This window comes from Anarrhichthys ocellatus, unplaced genomic scaffold (genome assembly GCF_004355925.1).
Source record: "Anarrhichthys ocellatus isolate YVR2014 unplaced genomic scaffold, GSC_Weel_1.0 scaffold135, whole genome shotgun sequence".
Taxonomy (NCBI): Eukaryota; Metazoa; Chordata; class Actinopteri; order Perciformes; family Anarhichadidae; genus Anarrhichthys; species Anarrhichthys ocellatus.
This window is the reverse complement of record NW_022280165.1, coordinates 36,475-59,549: the sequence shown is the minus strand read 5'-3', so window position 1 is coordinate 59,549 and position 23,075 is coordinate 36,475. Positions and strand designations below refer to the sequence as shown.

The 23,075-nt window shown below is 42.0% G+C and overlaps 1 protein-coding gene across 3 annotated transcripts; it reads left to right on the top strand.

Moving 5' to 3' along the window:
- Positions 1 to 16,631: 16,631 nt before the first annotated feature.
- On the top strand, positions 16,632 to 23,036 carry cdc25b (cell division cycle 25B). Of its 3 annotated transcripts, none has more exons than XM_031877395.1 (15): positions 16,633 to 17,189; positions 17,349 to 17,431; positions 17,887 to 17,938; positions 19,418 to 19,459; positions 19,581 to 19,614; positions 19,955 to 20,092; positions 20,438 to 20,557; positions 20,663 to 20,773; positions 20,934 to 21,011; positions 21,101 to 21,292; positions 21,589 to 21,693; positions 21,778 to 21,840; positions 21,935 to 22,033; positions 22,270 to 22,515; positions 22,855 to 23,036. In XM_031877395.1, the coding sequence occupies exons 1-15, from the start codon at positions 16,975 to 16,977 to the stop codon at positions 22,993 to 22,995; spliced, it is 1,719 nt and encodes a 572-aa protein (XP_031733255.1). In that variant the 5' UTR covers positions 16,633 to 16,974; the 3' UTR covers positions 22,996 to 23,036. The 3 variants fall into 3 exon arrangements, with proteins under 3 accessions (XP_031733256.1, XP_031733255.1, XP_031733253.1); XM_031877393.1 differs by having other exon boundaries at positions 20,660 to 20,773; XM_031877396.1 differs by having other exon boundaries at positions 16,632 to 17,189; positions 20,438 to 20,773.
- The last annotated feature ends 39 nt before the right edge of the window (positions 23,037 to 23,075 follow it).

The following is a 23,075-nucleotide window of genomic DNA, read 5'->3' as shown; positions in this document are numbered from 1 at the left end:
GACATTATGACATTCACATTGAGAAGATGCAGCATAACTTACAATACAGTGCAAGATTAGATGGTCAGACGTCTCTTGATAAGGTTATCATGAACATACAAGCTCCCAATCTCCCTCTTCCTATCGCTAGCTACTCCACTGATAAGTTAACTTGCTAAACACTGGCTATGCACTAGCCTAGACAGCATGCTAGCGTCATTAGCATGTTAGCATCGAGCTTGATGTTATAACCATCACCATGTATATACAATAGGCTATGTAGCCAGACCCAGACAGAAATTATACATCAAGCTAGTTGACATCTGTCACTCAGATAAAATATTTACCTGAACAGACAATCTGTTGAACTTGAAGATCTGAAGACTGAACTCGTGAACTGCTTTTTGATTCGTGGAGAAAAAGTATTTTAAATACAAAGTTACTCCACTCTAAAGTATTTTGTTACAAATTACGTTCGATTTTTATCGGCCCTATCAAATACAAATTACAAAATACTCAAAAATAATTGAAATACGTATTTCAAATACAAGTAATAGAAATACTGCCCATCTCTGAGTACAGCAGACATTCATATTACTTTTAGTTGTCGTACAGTAGTACTGTGTCTGAACTCATTCTCACAGAGAGGATTCTACATGCAACAGCTGTGAGTAACTTATTGTGAAGAGATTTAAAGATCAAAGTCGTGATCTCCTAACAATGGATGCTACAGACTGTATTAATACAGGAGTTATGGCATATGACAGAGAAGTGAGATCAGAGAGGAGAAACTCTGTTCTGTCTCAGCTCACGCGTGATTGAATGAAACAAAAGCATGGAGAAACACTGTCATCATTATTATTATTGGGGTGAAAGGGGATCGTTTTCTCACCTGGACGACACATTTAACAGGCACTGTAATCTGTTCCTTTCCTGTCCACGCACATCCATCGCTAATGAGTTTATGAAGCCATTTACAGGACGATCCCCAGCGGCCGGCCTCCGTCACCTTGCTGCTGGTCCCGAGGGCTCATTACTGGGACCTGCTGGGCCTCGGCCCTCACCTTGACTATGAATGGGAGTCCAGTGAAAGGCCAGGTATGCTCCGTCTGTCTTCAATACACACACAGGCTCTGCTGTGGGATGATACGTGTGTGGTTGTGTCGTTTTCTTCCCAGCAGCACGAGGAGCCGGATTTGATGTAAAGTTGCTGGGAAACATGCACACCGACTGTCTCCTTTAACTCAACTTGCCATTTGCTTTAGAAGTGTTACACTTGATGCAGGTGAATAAAGACAAAAGACAAACATGTCTGAACATGCACACCTGTCTGCAAAGGTCAGAGGTAAACTGCAGACTTCAAATACATACTTTTCATATGCATATGAAGTATTTCTGTTCATATGGATGTTAAAAGAGTTTGTGACGTTGTGTTTAGATCACATTTGAACTAATGTTAAATGAAATATATAAAATGAGAGTTTAATCTTTTGGGGCAAGTCTCAAGTCAAACTCGATGCTGCCATCGCGCTGATAAGCTGTGTGAACAGCGTGCTTTATAGACCTGTGACCTAAATCTCTCAATGCGTATGTTTAAGAATGAAACATCTGAAGATGTGAGGCATGAAGCCTGCTGCTTCTCTCTGAGGTCATTACAGTCCCTCCAGATGTTACAAACCAAAACCTGGGACTTGAATATGTTTGATGACAGTCCAACCTTAGAGCTGTCAAGTTGATAAAGCTTTTTTAGTCGCAGGCTACCAATTCATTATTCACTCCTCGTTAACCCTTTGTGTCATGTATGTGAGTAGAAATAGTGTCCTAGCGCCTTTAGCTGGACCCTCTCAGCCTCCTCTCTCTCTGTGGAACGGGCTACATTAACACCATCAGCTAAATGGTTCAGAAGTGAAATGAACTGACTAATTCCAGCATTGATGCAGCGTCACTATGCAGATTCTGTGTGTTTTTCATTTACACGTGTGGCAGAAGGGAGGACCTCCAGTCATCCGCTGCTCGGTTCTCCCGCTCAGCAGCCGTTAGCGTTAGCATCGACACCAGCGCTCTGAAGGGCTACTGTACGAGCTGCTCTCCTCGGGGCTTAATAGTGGCCACTTAGTTCCAGAGAGTCCTCTCACAGAATAGACCATCCATGTCATTACCAACTTAATGAGGGATTTACTTTCTCCCCGATCGGTATCTGTTGACTGTCATGACGGTCCCGTCCTGGGAATGGAGGACGTGTGTATTCGACCTGTCTGACTCTCCATACAGCGACTACGCCACTGAGCTGAGGAGAAGCAGATCCCTGCAGTCATGTTTATGCACTAAGAATAAAGTCAAATAAATCATTTTAGCTTTACTTGCTACATAGGGTTCATAAAGGAAGTTTTATCAGTAATTTGGTAAAGGAAAGCGTCAGTGTTTTGCAGATAGAGAGACATATCACAGCGTTTTAATAACTCGCTGACCATAGACCTCCTAAAACTAACAACCTTCCCGTCAGCCTCGGCTGTATTTTGTGCTAATTGTCTCATGTTAGCATGCCACAGTAAGATGGGGAACAAGGGGAAATGATACCAGCTGAACATCAGCGTGTAACCATGTTGTGGCAGCCTCACCAAGCCGCTGTATGACCGGGAACTCGAAGTATTGATGCATTTTCAGGACAGAAGTTGTCCGATTCTTCAACGCAGCTTGTTTTCTGATGTCAGGCTCTCTGCTGTCTCTCAGCTAACAGAGAGGATTGGAAGATGAGATTCTGAATGGTTGTACATCAAATCGTCAAGTGCAGGGATGAAACAACAGTCAGGTGTCGACATACCATGAAAGGCAATGTTTCAACCCTTTTGCCAGATAAAAAGACATCAAAATGATTCCATTTAAAGGACTAGCTCAACATTTTGTGGAATATGCTTTTCTGCTGAGTTCACTGAAAAAGATCGATGTCACTCTTATGCATGATGAACATGAAGCTACAGCCAGTTAGCTGAACCACAGCTTGTTGTTTGTACCTTGTGGTGTTTGTCTGGATTAAAGCAGACGTCTTGTGTGTGTTGCTGAGCTTTAGGTGGATTCTCTTACTTTGGGACTGAGCCAGCTGGTGTGTTCCTGACCTTGTGTGGTGATTTGGTGTTGAGCGCAGAGAGCAAGGTGCACCGGTGGGAGGAGAGGTGCAAACAGGCGAGAAGTTCTCCTTCTTCATAAAGCACCTTGTATCTTACAGATAAAGTGGTTTCAATCTTTTCATTGTGTCAAAATGATCTAAAAGCTTTATTTACACAATGCTGTCTTATCAACTTAAGTTATTTTTTTCCATTTCTCAGCTCTGCACATGTATCAACATGTTCAGGAGACATTTAGTGGTTTGATTCTTCTGCAGGAGTTCATCGTGCATTTGAACTGTAACAGTGGTTTGTCAGCTGGAGACTTCGGAGGGATTTCATGAATCATCTTGCAGAGTTAATACTTTCTCACATAGTTCTTTCATTTTAAAACCAAACCTTTCGTCTTTTTGCTTTTGTAGTCAAGGTAACGTGGTCGTGGGTTTCTTGATGAATGCATGAAATGTAAATGTCGTGTGGACATTTCACATGCGTGCTGATTTCTAGAGCTTCTTTATGGAACCAATCATTGTCGTGTTTTAAAGGGGCCCCTTCCCAGGTGCTTTGAGGGCTCTGTGGAGACCCCCCCAACCCCCTTTAATGGAGGTGAGAATTGGCGGGTTGGACTTTAACACTTGACCTCTGTTTACACTTCCTGTGGGTGTCGGGCTTGTCCATAAAGCGCTGCTCGCAGGACTCCGCTGCATTGAAAGGAGACAGAGAGCGGCCGAGCACCCGGCGCTGCGAGCTGAATGCACTGCTGCTCCTGGGCCGTGATTATTAGGACAGGCCATTTCCTCTCTTCACATTCTCTGTTTGCTTATATTACTGCCACACTTCCTCGACCCCCCCGCACACACACACCTCCCCGGGCCTTTGACATAGAAAATGATGACAAACCTGCATATTCAACCTGACTGTTGTTCTCAGCGCCAGCCTGCTCTGTAGAGGGGATTTAATGGATGTTGTCAGAGATGGAGAGAGTGTTTCTTTGAGATGACTCAGAGTCAGCAGCTATGATGATTCTCTCATTAAAGCTCTTAAATCTTAAATGGCCACAGCTTCCAAGAGCCCAAGATGGCGTCTTCAAATTCCTCCAGATCGTTTTGTCCAAAACCAAAGCAGCAAACTTCTGAGAATCTAGACACATTTTCTGTTTATTGATCAATAGACGTATCATTTCATATTTCTTTGAGATATTGTCCAAATGTCTCTTTGATACTGAAGTCTGTCTAAAAAGGTTTTACTTTCTTTAAGTGACTTTGTATGGACGCTGTGGTTGAACCCGGAAATGTAACTTCTGTTTCTTCAACCAACATAAAAACACAATTCAGTTTTATTGAACGTTGCTCCGGCACAATAAATACAGAATAACTGTGAGATAGAGGGCTGTAACTGCTGTAAATATCTTATATGACATCCACAATAGATTAGACTGTGTCTATAATTATATTATGGTTATAGATAATTCATAATAAAATATATCACACAGTTACTTTAGATCTTCATATGTAGCAAAAACGAATGAGCAGAAAACAGTATATTTGTTACATTTTGTTATAAGTTTACAATGTGCAGTTCTTCAAATAGCATCAACTTATCTTCACTGTAACGTGTCGTCATCGACAGAGTAAAAGCATCTCGCTCATGTATATGAAGAATGAAATACTGCTTTACGGGTTGCAACTTGTTTTTACTTCTTAGGCTAATAAAGACCCTTTGAATTATTAAAAAGAGCATTGGAACAAATGAAAATAAAAAAAACAATGGCCATGCTGATAATACAGTTCTACAATATATGTAACACAAGTCATATTTGCAGTGCTTAAGGTTGGTTTATATATAAGTTGATGTGACTGTGATTTCACTCTCAGCTGCAGGTGGTGCAGACTGAATCTGCCTATAACTGTTTCTGTATTGTAGCGTGAACAGAATGAGAGGGACAGATGTAATAATCTACTCCTTGAGTATATTAGACACAACTCTTTATGATTCTTCTGGGGCCGACATGCACTGATCAGTAATTCATGTATGCATTTAAAGGCTTCTCCCTGGTCTCCTGGGACTGACACTAGAGGCCTGAAGACGTTCTAGTTGGAACACGTTCCCAGACAGTGTTCCTCGTCTGTGTTCTGTTGTGACGTAGAACCTCAGTTCAGGAATCAGACAAACTGCTGTTTGCACTCAAGGATTCAAGTGTCCTTCAAAGGCACAAAGAGTAATCATTTTAAACCATATTTGTATAATATAAACGTCAGATACATCTTCATTTTTCTTTATTTTTGTTTCTGTCAACAATAAAAGACTTAACAGTTCATCCCTCTTGTCTGCAGCCCTGAGCTCAGTAGGTCTTAAGTTAGTTCTTAAATCTTAAATCTTTAAAAAGTGGTTACAAATAATATAGTTTCATTTGTCAAAAAAGTTGAAAAATGTTTTAGCACGTTACTCATTTGTTGGGGACTATTTTTAGCGGCGGATGAATCCACGTTTGGTGCTCAGTGTACCACAGTAAATGTATTAGTTGTGTTTAACTGGACGCAAATTATTTTTTTGTGCAGCTCGGCATGACTTCTTTTTCTGGACGACATTGTGTTACAAAACAAAAGTTAGATTTAGGCCAAAAAAACCCACATCGTTATCTTTGATGGTCATGTTGGGCTTGAACGAGCTCAGCACAGTCAGGTTAAGGCAAGAACACAAACGTCAGGTTAAGGCAAGAACAACACCACAACAACACTGCAACACCGGCCTCCAGGTTGAAGGTCTGAAAGTCCTGTTAGTTGGACCCATCCACCATAAGTGGTCTTTGTAAATATGTAATACTACCTCACTCTGACCTTTGCATAGTCACAGGGATGCATCTAACTGTGTGTCCACCATGAAACAAAGGATCCTAATTGACTTTCCATTGGCAGTGTTCTCTTGCTGAGCCACACAAAACCTTTATAACACATTTGCTGTCATGATACTGGGCTGTCCAGTGAGTATTTGGGGCGGCAGGACGGTGTACGTGGGACTGAGTCAAGTGAAACTTCAGCGTGCATGTTCACGGTGATGAAGGAACATGTCACCAGTGAAGGAGTGAGGCTCATAGATGTGTTGTTAATGGAGCTCTGGCTCAGAGGAAGAAGACGTGTTATACATTCTGTGCTGGTTTTGGTCTTTTCATGAAATTTGTTAACATTAAGAAAACTATGAAATATCTCCAGCCTTCACCTTAAATGTTCCCTAGAGAGAGTGTAGATTGTTTTAAAAGAAGATTCATCTTTTCAACAATAAGATATAAAGCAGCATTTAAAAGCATCAGAAAAGCACAACTTCGTTTTAGTTTTCAAAATGTACGAGGAAACCTGCTAATAGAACTTTATTCCTGCTTCAATGTTACTGTTGGTCCAACACATTATTGCTCCTCTAAGGTGTTACTGTAATGCATTTTAAATCACACATCATTATGTTGTTTTCATGTTCCGCTGCTTCTCTTTAGTGTGACTTCTCTTTGCAGTGACAGCAGACAGAGAGGCCTGTGTTTCAGCCTTCACTGCTCTCTGTAGTGACGCAGCTTTACTGTCATCGCACCTTCGCTTCTTGTCTATTGTGTGTGTCCATGTAACTGTGAGCTGAACAGCAGATCAAAGCACTGGTCTCCATAGAGAAACTCCAAACAAAGACAGATACGCTCACAATGCCGGCCGCGATGGACTCTGAGTGTTGGAGCAATAATTAGAGCAGACAGCCCACCTAAAGGCACATTACACCTCACTTCCTCCTCCTTTAACTTATGACACAAGCCATGGACATGGTGGCTAATTTAGTGTTTTTACAAGAGCTGACTGAACACTTCAAACAAGACCACACACACGCACACACACACACACACACACACACACACAGGCTGACAGGTAGACCGCAGATCTGATGAACATCTGGAGACATCTGGTGGAGGAGAGAGGAAAAACCTGAACAAGCAATAAGTCACATTGTGTCTTTATCCAGAGATACTCACATATTATTTTAATCGACCAAAATGATGATGATAATAAAGTAAATTGATATAGAACTTATTCTATTAAAACAAGTAAACAGCTAGAAATAAATCAAAGTAGAAAACAAAATGTGATAGAAAAAAGGACCAATATGCACAAACACACAGATTACACAAGATTTTGGAATAAATATCAAGATATCAGTAGATGTCTCTGGAGTGAATGTGATAAAAACTGCAGATGGTCATCATAGGTCACATCCCTGCTTTTCCTGCTTTGACAAGTCAGAAAATCTGCTGTCAAAAGGATGTAAATCCTTTGTCACTATGAATGAGAGGAGCTAAGGAGCGACCAGGTATAAACACATTCAGAGCAGTATTCACACTGCCCCCATGTGTTCACTATACAGAACAACATAAATCACAGTTTGTATTTGCACAGACAGAAATAACCGCGAGGGACAAGTTTAACAGAGCTGGACATATAAAGGTAAAGAATAGACAGGACTGCTATGTGCACAAGTAGTGAACAATAGGTGTTTACATAAATATACTTAAAACGCACCAGGGACCAACAGTAAAATATAAATGAAACAATACAATGTGCAAAGAAATGAATACGGAATGAATATACATGCACTGATTGTGTACATGTAAAGATATATTGTATGTACAGCATGTAGGATTTATATTCACATTGACAGATGATGTGTACATGCCAAAGAGCTGTTCAATCTTTAATATGTAATTTGTTCATGTTTGTATTTCCACACTGACCTGCTTGATGCTGCATGTTGCTGTATATCTTGAATGTTTCCTATACATTCCTAACTGCGCATTATTTCATGTATAGGCCTATTCTAGTCAAGGAAACATGTCTTAGATTTCTGCTTAAAATGTATTTGTATTAATTCATAATAATTCATAATAATTATGTAATGGACCTATGAGCCTCTTGCTGTTTATTCATAAACACATAATCATCTCTAAATATCAGTGTAATCCTTCAAGACTCCTCTGGATGGGGATCTTACCTCCTTTAGCAAAGAAAGCATCACCATTGTTGTAGTCCAGGATTTAGCTTGTAGTCCTGCTTTTGATCGTACCCATCCTGCAGTTCCACACATCACCAGCAGGTGGCATCACGCTACAAATATACAGTGTATGAAGCCCCTCTGGCAGCTGCTGTCACACACTGCGTCACATGTTTGGACTGAATACAGTCTGTGAAATGAATGAACGAGTGTTGAAGAAGATCAAACATCAAAAGGCATTTCATTTGCTTTGTGAAGGTAGATGTTTTGAAAATCCGCTTCCTCTTTCAAACTTCCTAATACATTTTTCATTTGCCAACATATGTTACAATATCTAGGAATTTGTGAATGAATTTGAAAGAAACATGAATTTCACTTGAAATAATGACTGTGATTACAGCGGCGAGCTTTCAAGAGTCTGACGTGAAATGAAGTCTTACAGTCAGAGCCGGCCCTGTCACTGTATCTGGACATATCTTATAGTTGTTCACTCAATCATAGAACAACACTTTCATGTTTCATGGCGACATACTTACAGAGTTTCCACTTTGACACAGACAAGCTGTGAGATAAAAAGACACTCAACATTTGGGATGTTTGATGACCTAAAGATGCTGAGAGGACAATGAGGTGATGCAGTGTTTCAGGCGATGGTTGCACTGTGAAATATGATGATGAGGTCATGTTTTATAATCACTAACTGAACTGAATGAGTTCCATCTTAATGCCCTGAGGAAACATTCTCTGACCTTAAATGCTCCGCTGAGGGACTCTTTCGCAAATTGGCTGTAAAGCATCAAATGATCGCTGACTGTCCTCTGAACAGGATGTTCAACCCCTGCAGGGAAGGATGACAGAACCCCCCCCAATTAATCCAGTATTAATAAAGAATCAATCAGATGGGACATTATATTCAAGGGCTGCTAATTGTTGAGTTGATGAACATTTAATAACGTTACCTTTGATACTCGTTGAACTTATTAACTTTTAATCCCTGACCTCATCCATGATTAATAACTCTCTGTCTGATCCCCAGCTCAGCCTCTGACAGATGGGCAGCCCAACCGCTGCCAACTGCTTTCCATGCAATATTCAAGATGTATGTAACACACACACGCACACGCACACACACACACACACACACACACACACACGCATGTGTGCCCATCACTCTTATTAGCAGTCAGACAAAGGGGAAGTGTCACTGCCACAAGGGCGCACTTCTGGAAGGGATATAACTCTTTTCTATTAGTTCATCAGTAAAACGGTGACACAAAGGTCATTAACATACAAAGAGCAGGCGGATATAATAGAGTGAGAATGAGTTAAAGTCAGTGTATCACACCTCAAACTGCAAACATCAAACTAAATATGAACTAAGTCTTAAAAAACGTTATAAAACATTACATTTTCCTGAAAAGTTTCAAGTTTCTTTCAATTAAAACTTTAGACTAATCTCACTGGATATTATTATTATTAGTTAATTAGTTTTATGAAAATAAAGTGCATGTTTTCCACATGTGACTAAAAAGCTGTACCACCAGGACGTTTTTATCTTAAACAAAACATTCTCACTTTAACATCCTGAAGATTCCTAAAGTCACGACATACAAGTGAAGTACAACCAAACAGTTTGATATCCAAGTTACAACACTTTTATGGTTGGATAATCCAGCTATAAAAGAGTTGTAAAAGTGTATGAATATATATAAAGACGGGAGAGTGAAAGAAAGATCGACGATAACTGACTCAGTTATCGTCGTTTGTACATATCTCAGTTTAACTGAGATATGTACAAAATACAGTAAATGTAAAGCAGTTACGATATGTGAACAAAAGCTGAAGCACAGTATACAACAGTACAATGGTGTTAATGTTATTGACAGTATCAACAGAAACATCTATCATACACACTGTAAAATAGCAAAACTCCAACCGCTGCCTTGAGATTCCGCTGAAAGCTCTGGAAGAAAACCCAGTAAGAGGACCTTGAGTTAAGAATTCACTATTTTCACAATCAAGAATAAAACAAATGATTTGATTTGACAGTTTAAACATTTTAAAACCAGAATGGGACTATTTAAAAACACACTCTTTCTTCATGTTTGTTCATATGCCTTTAAATATAATGACGTTGTGTTATACTGTGCCATCAATCATTCATGAACTATTCATACGCCGCTTAGAGATGCTAAAGGAGCAATTATGATGGTTGATAAACACATTAGATACATTAACACTTGATAATGTCGTCATATTCATATGCACTCATGATTACATTAAAATGTGCTGGGAATGCTAAAAAGGGTGTTAAAATATATTGAGTGTGTTCTGTTGTTTGAATGTAAAAGAAAGAGTTCATATCAAAGTTATTTGCCATGAATCTCAACATAGTAAAAGAGATGCACATAGTGTGTGCTGATCATGAGGCTGTGACTCATGACGGTGATACAGTTCCTTCGCCCTTCAGAGTTTGAGCCTGCAGATTAGATCAGCTCATTAAAGGCTCTAAACAGTTGAGTGTATTCACACACACATCCTCACACTGAGCCTGTTTCTGTTGTGATTTTCACTTTGCTGCAGCAGGAATCAACAGACGGACACTTAACAAGCCGCTCAACACAAATGCACTGAACCTCTGTCTCACATCTGTGAATTGACTGCAGAGCGAGCGGGGACACGTGTGAACAGAGATGAGACAACTCAACAATTTGTCGAGCTTCGATCTCTGTGATCTAGCAAATGAAAGTCAAGTCAACTTTATTTACGTAGCCCACAATCACAAACTCGCCTCAAGAGAGACTTGTCTTCAAAGAGGTATATTTATTACGTTTCTATATTTTTATATATTTTATGTATTTGCTTCAGTTTTCTAGTTGTATTCTAGAATGTACACATTCAGCTTCTATGAGATGTCAGTAGTAACAGTTATAAGAGCCCGTATTGTTTATAATCATATTTGTATCTTCATCATTTAGTACTGCTCCTCTATAGAAACTGGGTCAACTTTACCAGAACCAATGGGTTGGGTTATTGTCCTAAACTAAAACATGGTTACTGCAGTGATGGAAGTACTCAGATCCTTACTGAAGTAAAAGTACTAATACCACACTGTAAAAAAAAGTACTGCAAGTCCTGCATTGTAAAGTACGACTTTGTAAGTATAATCAGGAAAGTGTACTTAAAATGAAAAGCAGAAGTACTCAAAGCAGAACAATGACCTTTGAAGTGGTATTTAAATGGCGTTAATGGTTCAGCAGCATTATATCACAGCATCCTGTTGTAGTTGAGTGAGGTGGGATTTTCCATATGGATTAATATCTTGCTTTGAGAAATAATAATGTTTTTCGACCAATGTCTTTTGTTACATTTGATAAAAGAAGCCACATGTTTCCAATGTTGTCAAAACACAAGAAGCCATACAGGAACGTTGTCTGAACATAATCAGACAATGACCAACATAATGGTCATTTAATTGAGATATTGTCTGATTTAAGAATAGGTGAAGAAGAAAATGCATTGAAAGCCAGATTTATTACTGTTTTTGATACCCAGCTGTAGTACTTTTGGATGCTTTCAATCATCATCACATCACATGAAAATGTACTCAAAGCCTTGTCAGAATGTGCCTCTGAACTCTACTCCTCCTCCTTCCTTTCTTTAACCCCCACATACATCCAACAGAGCCTCCCGTCTTCGTCCCCTCATCGTCTTTTGTCTTCCTTTCCCTCCAGAATTCCTGGCCAGAGGCTCGAGCCTTCTCCCTCAGTGCGGTTGTCCATCTGTCGGCGGCCGGCCTCCTCCGCCGACAGATGTCTGCTTCCTCGACCTGAGCCTGGAGGTCTGTGTGGGGGGGAGTCAGTGGTTGACCGGTGGAGGGTGACCTTTACCAGGGGAGAGTCTGCATTGACACTAATGGGGACAATAAGAGGGAACAATGGTGTGGATGAACACCAGGGAGGAGGTGTGTGTCGGGGGGGGGCAGTGGCTGACTGACTGAGCGTCTCCATGCAAACATGCCTTCATTTCTCTGTGAAAGGAGTGTGGAGATATAGAGCAAGAGCAGTCTGTGTGGTTACATATTAAACTGCTGAAGGATATGCAATATTTCACCCATGGCTCCTCCTTAACAAAGCTCAGTTAACTCATGTATTTACCATCTAAATCTCAGTTTAAATCTGGGCAAGCACCCAAAACAGCTTAGCTTAGCTTAGCTTAGCAAAAAGGCCAGAAGCAAGGACAAAACACTTAGCATGGCTCTGTCCATAATAATAATGCAAAGCCTCCCAGACTAATTCCCACATTGAATGTACACAAACATAAATAGAAACAACAATACGTTGGTTGAAGTGAAATCAAGAAGTGAAACTAACTCCCTCTAACTCCATATTGAAACTTCTTAGTTTCGACTACATATTGATTTGTGTTGGAGTACTTTTGATATTGTTGCTGTTCTTCTTTATTGTGGAGCTTTCATCTGGGCTTCCTCTTAGATTAGAATTTATTTACTCACTGGACCCTCGAGGGGTCAGAGGGCTTCAATTAATGCCGCTATTGTGGCCAAACTTTGACCGTTGAGTGAATCATCAGAGGGTTTGTTTGTACTTTTATTTAGTGCAGAAAGGGCTCGTGGGTTACACAGGGGTGGAACTACGGCTGGAAAATAACAAAAAGATAGACACTGTTTGGAAAGATTTAGTTATTAATCTTGTGAAACTGATAATAGATTTTTGGTGTTGGTCTTGGATATAATGGTCACAGTAACTTGCTCTTGTGGTAGAAAAAAGGTCAGAGAGAGCAAACACATGACAACAGACTGCTGGGGAATGACGTCGGGAGACATATTTCATGTGAGCAGCCTGCCGTGTTAATTACCCAGAGCGTGGTGTGTCACCGGACAGCCTGTGCTCTGTAATGTAGCTGCCTCTGAGTCCGTGTCAATGGCCTGTTTGAACCAGCGTCGGTGTTAATGCTGCTGCATCACATTTACAGATAAGACAAATGCAAACGCACAAGTAAGTGTCCACTCAGTATCCTGCACTTTTAGGTTTTAGGTTGTCTGTCAGTTGTCCCTCCCTAAGTACTTTTACTCAAATACTGTACTTCAGTACAACTTTGAGGTACTTGTACTTGTATAGTATAGAGGTATACTTAGTGATTAAGATGTTGCATCCAAAATGTACAACACATTGTTAGAGATTAAACTTGTTAAATTGGCTCCCTCACAACTCCCTCCATGGCTTTCACATTAATTAATTACTATATATATATATATATATATACTAATATACTTAATCTGTTTTATGTCAGGCATTTTAAATCTAATATATCTTTCTGCCAGGTGGCTTGAAGGCGTTTAATATTATGATTTGAGTCCTCGTCTGTAAGTATTTGCTTGTTCGAGCATTTAAGTACATTTAGCTGATAATACTTCTTTACTTTCATGCAATCATTTGAATGCAGGACTTTGATTAGTATTTTTACATGCTGGTGTTGCTTCTGTTACAGAAAGTAAAGGGTCTTATTACTTCCTTAATAACTAAATCGTATTCCCTTTGCACTTTGAATGTGTTTTCAAAGCTGCTGTATTCTTTTATGAGTCTCGAGCTTCATAGCAACAAGTTGTGAATACTTGTTTTTTTCTGGCAAGAAAGTTGCCAAATTCAGTTTTCAATTTTTATAAAACATCTGCAGCTTCTGTGTTTGAAGAAAGGTCAGCTTGAGACTTCACACTTACAAAACTATAGTGGGCAGCGTGTGTGTGTGTGTGTGTGTGTGTGTGTGTGTGTGTGTGTGTGTGTGTGTGTGTGTGTCAGTGTAAAACCCTCCCTCCCTTGCAGCGACTCACAGCTGTAAATGGAGGGTTTGAAAGCAGCTCAGATTGTTGAGTATGAGGCCATCGGCGGGGAAGAATCCATTATGAGCCCTAATCCAGGTTACCTCAATCCAACACAACAAACTGCCCGCAGATAGCAACACAGTGTGTGTTTATCTGTGAGATGAATACAGATCAGATCGGCTCTACCAATAATGCACTGCAGTAATAGACTTTATCCGCGGAGCACTTTTTACAGCAGCTTTTACAAACGCTTATAAAGTTATATTGGTTCAAGCCTTCAGTGCGATGGTTGTTTGGGCCGGTTAGTAAAACTATTGGTCGCCCTTATTTTTTAGGAAGGAAATTCTAGTTCTTAAAAAACAAATAATCTTCTTGCTGACAGTTTTGAGCACATGGTGTGGAGGTTTATGTTTTTAGTGTGTTTGTGGGAGACCAGGCCAAGCAAAGAGTTTACGACAAAACAATACAGAAATCCTTCAAGAGATAAATCAATGCTAACATTAGTATCATTAGTGTCATTAGATGTGTAGGGCTGCTATTTCAACATGGTGACCAGCAGTCCAAAAATATTCTGCTTCTATTATATAAAACAGAGAAAAGCAGTTAATCCGCACATTGGAGAAACTAGAGCCAAAGTATTTCTTTCATTTGTGCATAAAAAATGATTCATTGATTATCAAAATTGTTGCTGATTATTTGTTGTGAAATATTTTTGCAGAGCTGAAACAAAGTTTGCCCAGAATGCCTTCAGAAATAATAAAGCATAATAATGAGTCAGTCAATGAAGAACTACAAGATTTAGAATAATGTGATTCTTGAAATGCATGAAAGAGATATTAAGTGATCAAATGCTGAGTAAATCATCTTTGACACTTGCTTTGTATTTTATGCTAGCTTCGGTAGCTTCGGTGCATCAACAGATTGTGAATCTTGCCACCTTGTTCTTCGTGTCTGTTGGAGTGAGCTCGTGTAAAGAGGAAATTGGTCGGCAGTGGGACGACAGTGCAGGTTTGGTGAGAACAGAAGGTGTCGGAGGTTTTGTGGAGGTTTTATTTGAGATGAGTCTGTGTCCCCCCCCCCTCCTCTTGTCTCTTATTTTCAGCCATGGGGTGTGGAGCCCGGAGTCCCAGGCCTGTGCTCGTACCGCTCCAGGGGAAGTTCATTAAACTTCATTTACATCGGTGATGCAAATCATGCAGATACTTTATCCGAACAAAGACTGTTGCAGTGAAAGGTGGTTCCTCCACAGGCCAAAGGTCAGCACACCCCCGTGCTCACAGCTCCAGGTTAGCTAGAAGTGATACCGAAAGTCCTTCCCGTTGGAATACTAAAGTATTGGTGTTGTCCTACAATGGGTGCTGCCTGCATGACAAGGTATCACATTCTGAATTATATACAGTATAACTGCACATTTAGCATTGTGAATACAACCAGGACTGCATGAGAAACCTGGACTTCTGGTGGAAGTATTTGAATCAAACAGAGTTGCAGAAGCACAAACATGAACACTTCATAAACCTCTGAGGTGTTTCTACTGGTAACATCTGTCTGGCTGTGTCAGATGGACTGACTGAGCAGTCTGGTTTAACTAGTTACAGGTATGTGTGTGTCTGTTTGTCGGCAATGTTGTGTTCGACTTTATAAACATGGGTTTTGGCCCCTGTTTGCAGAGTAACTACTTTAGCCTTTCAAAATGGAGTCCTGAAGAGGAAACATGTAGTGACACAGCAAGACATCAGGGTCTTAGACATTACAGACCAGCAGCAAGACGCAAAGAAATAAACACAAATACACTGAAACTAAACTATGTTTGCTTCCTTTTATAAACATATGTCCCCTGCTTTGAATTAATGGAAACCAGAAGAAGCAGTGATGATAATATTGTTTCCTTCTTTAAATAAAAACATATTTGTGATTTTTTGAAATTGATGCATCTTCTCTCTGTGTCCATTCTGTCTATCCAAGTTAGAAACATTCATACATTTGACAGGATTTAAGAGAGAAGAAGAACGTGTGCTCTCGTGCAACAGAAAGGGAGAGAAACATCAAAAAGGAAGTAGTCATCAGTGGAAAACTGATTTGTGTGAGTCACTTTGTGTGGGCGGCGTATGATCTATCTATCTATCTATCTATCCATCTATCCATCCATCTATCCATCTATCCATATATCTATCCATCTATCTATGTACTGTAAGAATTATGCAATAATATCTGATTTCAGCTCACATGTGTAAACCACAGTTAAGATGAATTACTGGTGTTTATTATGTCATTATTTGACTTGAAATGCAGCCATTTTGTAACTTAAGAGAGATATTTGCAAAGCTCTGTCCTGTTTTCCAAATATTAGCAGCCAAGTGAACATTTACTAAATTAAAATTGATTTAATGTCCAAAAAGCAGGTATATTAATCAGTAATATATACATATATATTCTAATTTGATGGATCCATTGATCAAAAAACATGGAGCCCACAGTTGAGAGTCGAGAACAAAAGATATCTGAGAAGAAAAATGAAAATTTTAAAGGCTTGTGTCACGTCCTCCTTCCTCTCCCCCATCCGGTGAGAGGACAACAGCGGAGAGTCGTTCCGCGCTCCGATTGGCCCGCTGAATGTAACAACAGTGCTGATTGGCTGAGGGATTGCCGCTCCGGAGCTTCTATTTTGAACATAAAAACGGGGGTGCTGCACTCTGCTTTTTCTCAGAAACCAGGGGGCTGTCAGAGAGGGAGTTCGCTGTGCTGCAGCCCTCTGACACACACAACATCAGCAGCAGCAGCAGCAGCAGCTATGTGGCTTTAGTAGTTTGCAGGACCGAATCACAATTTCACCACCGAGTCACTTCCAGCCGGTGTTTGGGATCCTATGTTTGGAAATGTTTTCTTAAATTGTTGCTAGCTAACTGGTTAGCTTTCGGGTTAGCTTGACGTTTTGGACCGTCTTTTGCTAATTTGTTCCTCTCCAGACCCGAAATTCAAACTAAATCTTCGGCAGAGCAATACCGTCTGCTGGATTTAAAACAAATTGGACCGCTTAAGATGGAGTCGGATGATGTTTTTGTCTGCACCAGTCCTGTTAAGACCGTATTGAAGAGCAGGCCCGACGGGATCCCCGGGCTTTCCTCGCTCTGCCTGCCCGAGTTGAGCACAAAGAACATGCACTGCAGGGACCTGTTCTCCCCTGGACCCGCCACTGTGCTGTCTCCTGTCACCAATTTGGCTCTGGACATGAACAACTTAGCTGGACTCGGAAGGTAATGTTATTTAATTTTTACATATTATTTTTTCCTGTGTATTTCATCTACAGCTGATTTTGTTTTTGTTCAAGCCCTGGATGAACCTTAATGTATTCCTAGCATGCACAGTCTGAGTTAATGTCCACATCACTGATGTTCATTCTTTTTCCCACACAGCCTGTGTGATACCCCGAAAAGGAGAAAGCATGCACCCCTTGAGAAGGTTCCCTCCTTTGCTTCTGATGTGTCATCTGATGCTGGTGAGTCCTCCTAAATATATAGGTATTGTCTGTGCTAATTGATGCTGTTAGAACTGATGCCCAAGGGCCAAATGTAAATCTATTGCACCTCCTGTCGTAGTCACGTCCTGCGATTACGCTCAATGCTTGTTTTTTAGTACAGAAAATGAAGTTGTAACTATTCAGTTAATTTTTCAAGCAAAATTAAAAGCATGACCTTGTTCCCAACTTCTCAATTAGGAGGATTTGCTATCTTTCTTTGTCTAACATGATTAACTAAATATACTAATATCATTTGGAATAATTGTAGCACTGATACGTCACCGGGTCTTAAGTGTAAAATCAAATTCAAGCTTGCGGTTACGTTGCTATTATACTGAGTATGCAGCGTTAATCTATCGGTATTCATCTGGCCGTTGGTGCCACTTTACCACCTGATGCTTATGTTGACCTGTGACACACATCTCTTCCTCCAGGCCTCGGCATGGACCTCCCCAGCCCCATGGATGCTGTTGAAATGGATGACACGTAAGTTGCACTGTCCGCGTCATGTCTGTTCTAATCAATCGGCCCGTGAGCTGTGCCGCTCTGCTTACCCACACACCGCCTCCACCCTGAGCCAAGCACTACTTCTCATCTGTAGGATTATTGTTTCTACCGTTAGCTTAAAGAGGATGGCTTCACTCATTATTATTTTTTTTACTAAGAAGATTAACTGATAATGACATGTGATCTTAACTTTCCTTAAAGTGACAATCCTTTAGATTTAAGTCCTGGGTAATGGTAGGATTTCTATTTGAGTGAAAACTATGCGTTTGTGCTTTTTGTTGATACGTGAGCTTCACGTTTTCATAATCGTGTACACAATAGAGACAAACCATAATACGTCTTTCTCCAGGAATGTCACCACAGACGCCCAGTTGGTGATTTTGAAAATGTATAAATAATAAATATTGCACTGCTTTCATCAGTGAACCGTAGGCTCAATCACTGTTGTGTTACCTCCTTTGACAATAGTGAGTTAACAGACATGTATTGCAATGATCGGGCAACAAGCTTTACATTAGCTGGGAACATGCAGGTCCACCTTGTTATCTTGACCAGTTTGTCAGTGTACCCTCGGTCTGCTAATCTTGGGTGGCCCCTTCCTCTAAACGCTGCGCTGGGTGAGTCTCTGCAGACATCTACCGCTGTCTGATGTGAGACTTCCTTTACAGCAGCATTTGGTCCTCAAGACCTCATTCACCTCCGGCTCGGTTGCTAGGAGGTTTTCCAGGTTGGGGGAGGACGCTTGGGTTTAATGATAGCGCACCCCCTCTGGGTTTTGGCACACTCTTCCTATGCACTGTTATATCAATATGAATAGGGGGGCTGCAGTTTCTTCTCCGTCCCGGCCTTAGAAATGAGGGCACCCCGGAGAACAACTGCCCTCCCTTCTCCTGGTCTGCATTGAATGGGACACGCTCGCTCCTCCACAAACAAAAGGCTCTTGCAGAAAAGGGGTTGGCGGCGTTGGCTCCAGCAGGCATATGGTAGATTAGCTGATCCCTGCACCACTTCTCCCCCACTCACACCGAGCTCTCCGCTCACTTAGCATACAGGTGGGCATTACTCCAGTGCAAAGACCACCTCTTGCCTCTTTGCATTCAACCAACTTCCTCTAGTCAAACCGTTCCTCTCGCTTCCCCGAAAGAGCTCCAGATTCTTTTATCTTTGGAGTTTAATGGCACACGGTGTTCTTCGACCGCCAATGAAAGCCTGTCTGCCTCTTTCCTCCGCAGGTTTTATTATAAAGATCTTTGGCAGAAAAGTTATTGTCAACAATTTTGACTCCAGCATTTTGAAGGCATTAAATTGAGCTCTGAGAGATCGTGAAGCTATTGTAGAACGAATGATTAATCAACTCATCGTTGGTTGGAGCCTTGTTTTTCTTTCTTGTACTATATTAGTTTTAATCTGTTTTATATTACTGACCTTTTCAACTGAACCGTTTGTTTTCTGTTGCAGATTTGAAAAGGCCATTCAACAGTCGAGCAGAGTTGTCAACGAGTAAGTTGCTTTATGGTCAATAACCTGAAATCATTAACAGGTGTTTTTTATTGCCTCATTATTTGAACAGTAGAACTAGAACAGTTTGTATTCACCACAGTGCTTCCTCTACCAATTACAGGAGGATGCCAATTAGAAGAATCAACTCATTGCCGGTAAGGACATTTGTCATGTTTTTTTTTTTTTTTTTTTTTTTTAAATTAGTCAAAACTTTGGCTGATGCTGTTGATTTGGCCGTTAATAAAGCACTAATATCCTCATGTCAAAATGTTCCTCCAGAGGAGTTTTCATAAATCACACAGAAGGGAGTTTTAAAAGAATCACAGCTGGATGTTTGTTTTATTGTGAGGCTTAAAAGCCAGTTGGGAATTTGTCTTGAGGGCAGATTTACATATTTAAAGAGTCCAGTGTGAACCTACTGCAGAACAGCTTGTTTACAGTTGCTGGGCGTCTGCTGACTTGGATCCCTCATCCCCCCCCCCCCCCTCCTCTCAGCTCCAGCTCCAGAGTTACAGTCCATCTCTGAAAGGACAGGAAACAGATTCCCACCGCTATGGAATATTCGGACAACAACCCTCCCAAATGGCGGCCTCCTCCTCCTCTCAACGCGACAACAAGGAAAACGTGCCGAAGGTCTGTGATGCACACGCTTCATAGATACGGTCGCAACCGTAGAACTCGTGTAATGCTCAGAGAACTGATTTGTTGCCATGACGAAGTCATTGCATTAATTGTCTTAAAGGTTTGGCCAATCTTTGGATTCTATTCTACCACTTAGAAGTTATTAGAGCGATATTGATTTCAATGTCTGGTGTTTAAAAGGAGATGAACCAGAAGCAGCTTGTTGTTGATGGTGCGTACAGGTGATGTGTGTCGGGAGCCTCTCCGCTGTTAACTGGTTTGATTTGCTGTGAAAACGCACCTTAAAGGTTGAGCATGAGTTCACTCTTTTAAAACACTTTTCTTTCTTTTTCTCAGGAGGGCTTTGAATTCAAGAAACCAACCAAGCCGGTGTCGCGGTGTCGCGTGCGCTCCTTCAACAGCAGTCAGGCCAGGGACGCGCTCGCCCGCCGCCCCAGCTCCGCTCCGGCCCTCATGGTACTTCAGCTTGTGATGAACGAGCGTTCAAACACCTGTTTCTGGAAAGACTCTAACACGTCTTTTCTGTCGTTCCGGTTTTTGTCGCCCCTGCCGATCCAGCAGCTGGACTTCTTTGACTCCAGCCCCATGTTCCTGAGGCGTTCCTCCCCCACATCCTCTCTGAACGACGACGAGGACGACGGCTTCCTGGACGTTCTGGATGACAACATGGAGGTGAGGCCCGGTCACTCGCGCTGAACATGAATGGAAATTATGTGTCGGCCAAATGGGTTTCTGTTCAGATTGTCTGAATCACTGCTTTCCTCTGGAGAATTCAGAACATCACACTTTTATTTCACGGGTCACTCACTCTTTGTTTCCTCGTTGCCTGCAGAACAACTGTGGGATGCCGATGGGAATGGCCAGCCTGCTCACTGCCCCGCTGGTGACCGACAGTTCAGGAGAAGACTCTGTAAGTTTGTGACTCTAGAAGCTGAAATGTTTACTAAGCTCACAGAGGACATGTGGGTTATTGATTGAGTTTGTTTTTGTCTAACTCAGCCCGTGATTCGCTGCCGGCCACGCAGCCTGTTTCGCTCCCCCTCCATGCCCAGTCCGCTCCCGCTCCGTCTCTGCGCCAAGCGTCCCGACTGCTCCGGAGACGAAAACACACCGGTCCGGGTGAAGAGGCGACGCAGCGTGGCAGGAACACAGGTCACCACCGTGGAACAGAACCCTGAATCCCCAAGACTGGTGAGTCCTCCTCGCTGCCCGCTGTAGTGAGGGATTGGTGTTTATACCACGTGGTGTCAATAGTTTAATGAGTCTACTGTTGACTTAATGGCAACAGGAAGCGGGGCCTTCATTTAAGTATCACCCTCCTTTGACTGTTCGTTAGTTCATCTCGCCTGTAAACATTAGTGTTGGTTACTGGAGCCCAATATCCAGTATCGATCAGGACTGGCTGTTGTCGCTGGCTTTGCAGACGATCTCAAATTTCCTAATTTTTCTCCTCGACTGCCTCCTTAAATCGTTCCCTTTCCTTCCAGGGTTGCTCTCTGCTCCAGAGGTCCAAGTCCTTCTGCCAGACAGACATCGAGAAGCTGCTGGACGGCGAGGACGGTTCTAACGAGCTGATAGGAGATTTCACCAAGGTGAGGACGTCACTGCTGTTTCTCACACTCGTAACTCAACTGTGACATTACTCGTCTCATCTAATTTCCTTTTTTCTCTTTCAGCCTTTTGTACTCCCCACAGTGGACGGCAAACATCAAGACCTCAAGTACATCACCCCGGACACGGTGGGTGGAGGCACTCGGCGCTAACCTAACAGATATTGAGTGTTTGGTCGGCGTGCCTTCTTGCCATATCAAACATTTTGGTTGTGTTTTTCAGATGGTGGCAGCTCTGTCCAGCCAGTTTAATCATCTCGTTGAGCAAGTTATTGTCATGGACTGCCGCTACCCCTACGAGTTTGATGGGGGACACATCAAGGTGAGAGAGAATCTCCAGCATAGTTGGGTTTTTTTTTTGTTTTTTTTTTTGTTTTTTTTTAAAAGCATTTACACGACAGGTCAGTGACAGCAATACAATATTTCAGTTTGAACGCATTTGTTTTTTAAATAATGGAGGATTGTCTGTATTCAGTTGACTGTTTCTTCATGAATGCCTCTCTGTCAGTTCCTGTACTTCTATGAATAAAGTGGTTGTGTTCGTCTCTGTGGTCTCAGGGCGCCCTGAACCTGCACCAGGAAGACCAGGTGGAGGACTTCCTCCTCAAAACGCCCATCGTCCCGTCCTGCCCGGACAAACGAGTCGTCGTCATCTTCCACTGCGAGTTCTCTTCGGAGCGCGGCCCTCGAATGTGCCGGTTCGTCAGGGAGCGAGACCGCGCCGCCAACGAGTATCCCAACCTCCACTACCCCGAGCTCTACATCCTCAAGGGCGGATACAAAGACTTCTTCCCTCACTTCCAGGTCAGTTTGGCTTCAGGTTCCTCTGTGAGCCGACAGATACTTTGTCTGCCACTCGAGCTTCAATAGAAGCCGTTAAACTCTGTTGGTATTTTTAATAAAATTAGCTCACGTCAAGGTCCATTTGCTGGCGTCTTCTTTGCATGTCTTCTCCGCTTGCAAGTTCAGAAAATACTCGTACGGCGAGTTCTTTATTTGAGATGATTTAGTCACATGTAACGTGGTTACTTCGTGGCCTTGAGCCACCTTTCCTCAAATATTTAGCGAGCAATTCTCCCATGTAGTGTTGGTTTGAGTGAAACCCTCGTCAGTGCTTTGAACGCGTCTCCTTCTCTTCCACAGTCACAATGTGAACCTCAGTCCTACCGGCCCATGCACCACGAAGACTTCAAGGAGGACCTGAGGACGTTTCGCCTCAAGAGTCGCACCTGGGCCGGGGAGCGCAGCAAGAGAGACATGTACAGCCGACTGAAGAAGCTCTGAGCGCCTCCTCGTCCTCCCTAACTGCCTCTAAAACACACTGACCCCCCCCCCCCCCCCCCCCCCCCCCCCCCCCCCCCCCC